The following is an 8,433-nucleotide window of genomic DNA, read 5'->3' as shown; positions in this document are numbered from 1 at the left end:
GCCTTATAATTTACGTAAGTATAAGATAATAAACACTACCTTTTAACGGAATATAGAAAATACATTACTTAATACCCTGCTTTTCCTGATTTATATCTGTTAATTCTAAATGTTATTCAATACGAATGAATATTTTTCTTTATCCAGTTTTAAAGCAAATAATACTGACCAGTTTGCGTTTTATGTAAATAATATAGTGGAAAGCTTTAGAAATTAGTTTTAATATTCATATTTTCAAACAAAAGTCCGAGTTACATGTCTTAAGATGTCTTATATGTTTTACGTTCTTCGAATCTTCGTTAATGCATTTGAAAATGTATAATTATATATCATGAACCCTTGCTGCAAGATAAAATATTAAATGCAATATAGATATGCTCAATCACGTGTTTACTGAAACATAAAACGCTGTGGTAAAACAAAAACAAGTAGATATCTGCTCAATTTTTTTAAACTTTGTTTACTGTGTAAGATTAGGCATTACTTCATTTCAGAAAGAACAATTTTAAATTACTACTTAACATATTCTAAGGGAAGACCATTATTTCACAACAAAATCCTGATTTAATATATTGTCTGTCTTCTTTGTAATTTTAATATAATTTAACAATGAATTTTAAATCATACATGTAAGAATTGAACACGAATTTTATCAGATCTGAAATTTGAAAGTTTTGTACTGGTCTTTTTTTTTTTTATGTACTGCGTAGACATGAAGTCCTGTTTTATACGGTGTTGATTTTTCTACAAAAATTAAGAACTTGGATATCAATCTTTTGTCAACCAGCACTTCATATTTTTTAATTTTACGTTTATTTTTTATTAAACACCATAAATTAGAAGAACATGTAATAAAACTTATTCTACTTAAACATCCTATCCTAAACATTTTAGCTGAAGATTCTGAGTTTTATTGAGGTTACATTTATGTAATAATAAAACTTCATGTTATCACAATGCAAATAAACAAAATCAGAAAACTTTAAACTTATAAGAAAGTTCAAAGAAGTTTTATTATCATTTGAAAAAATACATGGAAATAAATAGTTGCATAAATATCCATTAACGAAATCCCATAAAGTTGGTTTTTAGTACATTACTTTAAGGGAGACTTAGATAACTTGAGAATTCGATGGTGAAAACACAATCTGACCCACAGATTTTTCTGATCTTGTTCCTTCACTACCACATATTGTGTGTGAGTAATACACTGTGGATAACTTCAAAGTCTGTGTTTGCAAACTTGGCACATACATCTTGGCACGAGTTTAAATTGACAAGGACATTTCAGTTACCATAAATTACGGTCAAAACAAATTCAAAAAATATATGGCATAAAAAGACACAAAAATACTAAGTTTATAAAGACTAATAATTGATGAGTATCATACAACGTATTTATTGCACACAAAAAGAAACCTTTATAAAATAAAAAGGAACAAATACATCTCAGAATTTATACTTGCATTTTAAACATTACAGTTGATTGCACACACAAAATAACGATTATACGATGGTTTAACCTTCAGGTATGCTAGAGTATTCGCTAAAGGTCACAATTACTTCACTTTTAAAAGTAGAAATAAGAAGTAATTGTCTGCATAATAACAAATACATGATTAGAAATTTTACAATATTTTTATCAGATGTCGTTGTTTGATTGCTAAGGCTATGTATGACATTATGTTTACCTGTCTATTTAAAATTAAATGTGTGACACGCAGAACTTAAACTAATAACGCTAATGTTTTTCTCGTTGTATTTTTTTCTATTTCATACCGGAAACAGTAATAAATATTATCCAAATTTGGTTTCAGACTGTCGTTTAATAGAGGAATATACCATTTTTATTTAATTAATTTTTACAATGCAGTGTGCAATTTTCTTCTGGGTTTGTGTCATAATGTTAGATTGAATAAAAGGGTGTAAGAATGTACATGTTAACCTAATATTGCTAAATTGCCTCTTTAGCTGTACTTTCATTTAAAGATATTTAGAGTATTATATCAGATATTGCCTAGTGTAGTATTCTAGACGCAGCCATTAGACTATTACACCTTGCGATTATTTATAATACGGCGTATAAACAAACAGTTTAGTAATCTTCCACACAAAAAAATATACACGAAATAATTTTTTTTAATAATTACTACTAATTGTAAACATACAAAACATTTCATCAAAATACTCATTATGCTCGTTTGAAACCTATTTGGAAGACAATCATGAGCATATTACGGACAAAACAGTTCCTATGATACTTAACCATAAATTACATTCTCTATCTTTGGTATAATCAAAACATTCACTCTTTTGATGATTACTTATTAGAGCCATCAAGGTTAACTCTTTTTATATTATAAGAATCTTGTAATTTACACAGTTAAAAAAAAGTCCTACAAACTTACACGAATTACATATAGACATAGGCAGTTTTACCTATTGGGCTATATCCTTTAAACGTCTTCTGAGTTATATTATCATTATTCATTTACTGAATTCTGCCCGAATATCCAGAATGACTAATACCGCCCCTGCCTATAGAAAGTTGAAAAATAAAATTGGTTGCTGGTATACAACACCTAAGGTAGTAAAAGAATGCATCTTATCAGTGGATAATAGATGTAGTATTACACAACAATAAGACTTGATGTCTTGTAAGTGACTAACGTAACGATGATATTCAACTGCTTTGTATATTATATCCCATCCGGCCACAACACTAAAATCAAGGATTCAATTCCCCTCAATGAACTCAGCAGATAACCTGATGTGGCTTTGCTATAAGAAAAAAACACACACACATAAACCATCGGCTTCACCATGTGTGATGTTGAATGAAAAACTTTATTTGATGTGTATGGTGAAAAGTTTCTTTGAAATGCTCTTAAACACTCTTCTTACTGGAAAACTGTTTTGGGCCAGTAAAAAATGACATGAAAAAAATCGTATAAGTCTCATTATGGAGTAATATATTACCTATTACCTACTAATAAAAAATTTGATATTTAAATATAAGAATGTTTAGGGGGCATACAGTTAAACTACAGAAAAATTGTCAAAACATTGAATTGAAAATTTAACAGTAGAGAATTCAATATAACTTATAGAAATTATTACGGTTTAAGATAAAGTATTTTAATAGCTGAATACTTTAAATATTGTACTTACTATATGTTTCTGGAAGTAATTCTTTTAGTATGAATTTGATAGTCGTTACTGAATAAAATGTTTATTGGTGACCACAATAAACAACTGACATTATGTCGTGTAGTTCGTTTTGATTTTTCGATTTTCATTCCGAATATTGTTGTAAAGATTTGTAAAACACATTTTAAAGAATGAACGAAATGATATACAACACATTTGTACCTTAGGATAAACTTATAAAAATTCATTTTTTTGTTCCCTTAACACTTCCAGCAGTAAATGCGCTGAAAAAGCCCCAACAAAATAGAAAGATATATAAAGTATTACTCAAATACAAGAGGACGGTCTAATAACGTTAGTAAACCAGCTTTCAGAAACAGGTGTTATACTACATCGGACTAGGGGGCACTCATCTACAAAAGATTCTTTTCGCTAGAAAACCAGCAGTTTTTAAATTCAAATGGCATATTATTATATCAGCACAGAAACGTATAAGAAGAAAAACAACTTATGTACATAACAGACTCCACTGCTACCTTTTTGGATCTATATTACATTAAACGCTAAATTAAAGATGGTTAAGTAAGGTAAGAAATTGAAAAATAAATCGACCTCGTGACAAAACAGCAAATAATAATGCCAACTAAATATTTGCAATGATCATATAAACATAAACTCACACACACACGCACCCACACTCATAGAATATGATTATTAAACAGCACATCTTGTTTAAATATACAAACGTTTAACGCTATCTCAGGTTACAAATAAAAATGAATTGTGTGAATCAAATATATATATTCACCGAAGTCTAAGTTTGACGTTCATTTCTTAAAACAATGAATTTGCACAATATTTTCTCACCTTTGATTTCTTTCTATCGCTTTAAATTTTTCTGATTTACAGACATATCAAATACAAGAGGAAGTTTTAATAACTATTTTGAAAAAAATACTGCTTTTATTATTAATAAATCTATCGCACAATGATATTTAACCAAATTTACATTGATTAAGGTAGTATTGTTCATCACACTTTGGCACCTTTAGAACTATTTTAATGTATCTAAATAGCTCATTGACTACTATATAAAATAAAAATAGAATATATAAATATATTGTAATTATAAAAACAATTAAATTACTCAACAATACTTTTGCATATGGGAATCAAGACAGCTCCATGCATGTGAAGCTGTTTTACATGCGTCTGGGTTTACAAACGTATTTCAAATCAATACAAATTAATGTCGTCAATGTAGGTAATGTGTATTTCAAAACAATCTTTCACTGGAATTATATAGTTGATTAAGATGCTAATCTTCAACTCGTAGCACTCGATAAAGAAGAGAATCTCTGACCTTTAGTCTCTAAATTACTTGATTCGTAAAACACTTGAAAAGCGGTGTGTACGCTAAGCTTACTTCTATACTTTGGATTAATGTTTACCCAGTAATCATATCGGTTAAGCTAAAACTTGTCGCCCTGCAATTAATCTAATGCTGGATAGTGTAGAAGGAACTGGACTAGCTTAACTTAATCAAACACCAATTATTTGATCATTAAAGATAAAGTAATACACAAATCAATGGAACAAATTTTCCAAATAATTTGATCAGCTACAGCCCAATTTATGCATAAAACACAGTTTGACACTTGGAATGATGTTCAAAAACTTGGTTTAACCAGGGATAACTTTGACAGGTCATACTTAAAACTTTATACCCATTAACTATAACACATTTCAACTTATAAAATTATTATGGAAACTGGAACTTTTTCAGTTAAATTGGAGAAGATATTTCGTTGTATCATACTAAATAAATCTTTATTTGGGTTTTACACAAGTACACGCGAGGATGCTCTTTCAATCCAATATTAAGTGTTGAGTTTACAGGCAAAATGACAAAAATATATATAAAGCATGTTCACTAACGTAGTTAGTCAAGTTATCAAAATCTTAATTAAGTTCTTTAGAGCATTAAAAATGCGTAAGATTCGTCATATAAATGTATCTTTGGTTTTAGAACAGTGACATATATCACATTTGGCACGCAATTTACTATTCTTTGTGTAATCTTTGGTCATAACAGGACAAGTAAGTTTAATAAATACACAAAGTTATGATCACAACAGATTTCACATAACTTCTTAAGACTTTTAAGTTAGTTATGTGTAAGAAGTCAAGTTGTGCAACTATTAATTTAGATTACTCCTAAATAGAACACAGCAATTGAGAATTGAAAGTTATGCCTATATATTTATAATTCAGTTTGACTCTGAGCCCTGGCACATAACTTTGGTGAGTATATGTTTTTGGCAGGCTCGATTTTAGACTAGTGTGTCTCTTTGCACATCAAAATTCTTTCCACTTTACCATCATTGTGGGTTGCCTTCTGGATATGGAGGTTGCACTGCTTACTTGAGCTACTACACTCCCTTGTGGGTTGCCTTCTGGATATAGAAGTCGTACAAATTACATTAGCTACTACTACACTCCCTTGTGGGTTGCCTTCTGGATATGGAAGTCGTATAGCTATGTGAGCCACAAGATTTTTCATCACTCGACTTAATTGGGATGACTGAGGAAACCACGCCTTTGTTGTTGTAGACGAAGAAACACTTTGTTTAAGACACCTGAAGTTGATTCACAACCTGAAACACCTTCATCTGATGACTGTTCTGATGATCAGGTTTCATTTAGTCTCGGTAAGGTTTGCAGTAACTGTAGCGGTGATTCATGTGTTGACTATAAGAACCTGAATGAGAAAATCGTTTCAAACACTTTTTACACTGAAAAGGTTTTTCGCCGCTGTGAAGACGTTTGTGTTCAGTGAGATGATGTTTATGTTTGAATGCCTTGTTGCAAACATCACATTTGTGAGGACGCTGACCTGTAAACCAAATCAAAAAATAAATCACTCTAGAGAAAAACAATAGCTTCATTCTTAGTAAAATCATAAAATAAATGATAAAACCTACAATTTATAATTAGTATTATAAGCTAAAGTCAATAATAAGTCTTTGCGGTTCACATCATTTATTTTATATATATATATATATAATTGTTTTTATGACCATACCTCTAACTTCCGCTAGTGTGAATTAACGAATGCCTTTTAAAGTAATTCAGTGATACGAATATTTCAAGAAAAATGTATAATCAATATGTCATCATAACAAATAAGCAAAACCACAGTTGCCTTCAATACTTTTCGGTCCATTGCAAGATTTTAGCCGAAGATGAGGAAAAGGCATTCTACACTAATCTTTTGGTTGTCACACTCTAAAAGGCCTGTCGTTTAATCTGAAGTTCCATTTGTGTATAGTACAAGAGAGTAAATGTCGGGGTGTAAAAACACCTAATCTGGCTATGCAATGGAGTTCTTTAGCACTATAATACATGTTACAAATTACGATTAACTATCGATATATTTTCTTTATGTTACTTTTTTAGCAAGTTTATCTTTATTAACCTATTCGTACAAAATCTCACTTGCTATAATGATTTAAAACCTATAATGTGACTCCCTAATATAAGTGCACGTCTCTCATTAGAATATACATTGTCACGCACTTATACAACAATAACGTGGTTTTACTATATATATATATATATATACATATACACATGTTTTAGAAGATACCTTACAATGATGATGTTGTTTTAACTGATTAATGTTAGATAAGCGTAAAGAGTACTGTTGTATCATCAGTTATCCCTAGTTACATTTAGGCTTAATAGATACCATTCATAAGGGTTAAAAGCACAGTTCAGAATAAAAGTAAACCTGTATAATTAAGTATGATCGACAAAAAAATCATTGCTAGAATAAAGAATATATTAAATATATATAATTTTTATGTATGCATTGAAACGTCAATGTACTTCAACCTATGACTTGGTAAAATACATTAAATTTCTACTTGATCAATCGGCTCTGAAGTTTAAACTTAAAAAAAGTTAAAATAAGGGAAAATTATTTTTGAATCAATGTTTTGTTTTGTTTTTTCCTCATACCAAAGCCACATCGGGCTACTGCTGAGCCCACCGAGAGGAATCGAACTTCTGATTTTAGCGTTGTTTGAAGCAATGTTAAAACTCTCTTAATTACAAGCAAACTTATTATGGCTGTGAAAGCTAATGTAGCAAAATTTTAGTTTACTTTTGTGCGTATATTTAGAAATGCATAAGTAATAAATTTCTTTGGTTTGTTTTGAATTTCGCGCAAAGCTACACGAGGGCTATGTGCGCCAGTCGTCCCTAATTTTGCAGTGTAAGACTAGAGGAAAGGAAGCTAGTCATTACCACCCACTGCCAACTTTTGGGCTAAATTTTAACCACTGAATAGTGGGATAAACCGTACGTTTTGACGCCCCTACGGCTGAAAGAGCGAGCATATTGAGTATTCGAACCCGCGACCCTTGGATTACGAATCGAGTGTCTTAACCTCCTGGACCGTGACAATGTTGAAGTAAAAATAATAATCAAGAATCCCATATATTACCAAATAACGTATTACAAGTTATGTGTGACATAAAATATTGTTCTATGTTCAAAACTGTATTGTGAATGTTTTTCGATAAATAAAGTTGTTACGGACATATTTACTTATGCGTGTATATTTACAAACGTATACATACTAAATTTATTATTTTTATGTTTCTCGTTTCACTTTGTACTACCTTCTTTGACATGTTACCAAACTCATTGCAATTTATGTAAAGTATTAAATATTGTTCTATGTTACGAACTGTATTGTGAAAGCTTACCGGAATGTTCGTATTTATGTCGAACTAAAGAACTTTGTTTGTTGAAAACTTTGTCACATTCATCACAACCAAACAAATCATCCACCCCGTCTCCTTTCATTATTTTACTTTTTTTAGTTTTCAAGGCTTCTGGATCGTCACCTGAACCAGTGCTGTCATCTGGTGGGCTGTGGACTTCATCCCCTTCAACCTATTGAATTTAAAAAAAAATAAAACAACAGCTTTTAATTATTATATACAGTTCGTTGTCGTCGCTGATTGTTTTTTTTTTGTTGTTTTTTTTTGCTATTCAATCTGAGGTTTCTAGTATTGTACATGTCAAGATTTCTTTAAACTGTCATTAATATTCGACTTATATAAGGGTTTATTTAGTAATATTCAGCAGCTCAGGTCAGGATCCTATATCACAGAAAGGTTTTACTAGGAAACAAATCACAGTGCTGCAGGCATTAATCACATTAATTAAAATCACATATATTATATATTTATTTATAACATAGTTTTTAAA

The 8,433-nt window shown here is 30.3% G+C and overlaps 1 protein-coding gene across 30 annotated transcripts in view; it reads right to left on the bottom strand.

Annotated features, from left to right (window-relative positions):
• Positions 1-988: 988 nt before the first annotated feature.
• The window catches only part of LOC143240044 (uncharacterized), a 197,335-nt gene continuing 189,890 nt past the window's right edge, over positions 989-8,433 (bottom strand). For all 30 annotated transcript variants that reach the window (XM_076481841.1, XM_076481854.1, XM_076481832.1 and 27 more), the window contains 2 exons: positions 7,926-8,115; positions 989-6,046 (listed from right to left, as the gene is read on the bottom strand). In XM_076481841.1, coding sequence (XP_076337956.1) covers positions 5,853-6,046; positions 7,926-8,115 — 384 coding nt within the window. In that variant the 3' untranslated portion in view covers positions 989-5,852. The remainder of the gene's footprint in view (positions 6,047-7,925; positions 8,116-8,433) is intronic.

The sequence above is a fragment of the Tachypleus tridentatus genome, chromosome 13 (assembly GCF_004210375.1).
Source record: "Tachypleus tridentatus isolate NWPU-2018 chromosome 13, ASM421037v1, whole genome shotgun sequence".
NCBI lineage: Eukaryota > Metazoa > Arthropoda > Merostomata > Xiphosura > Limulidae > Tachypleus > Tachypleus tridentatus.
Note: the sequence above shows the minus strand (reverse complement) of the source record. Positions and strands in the feature narration are given on the sequence as shown.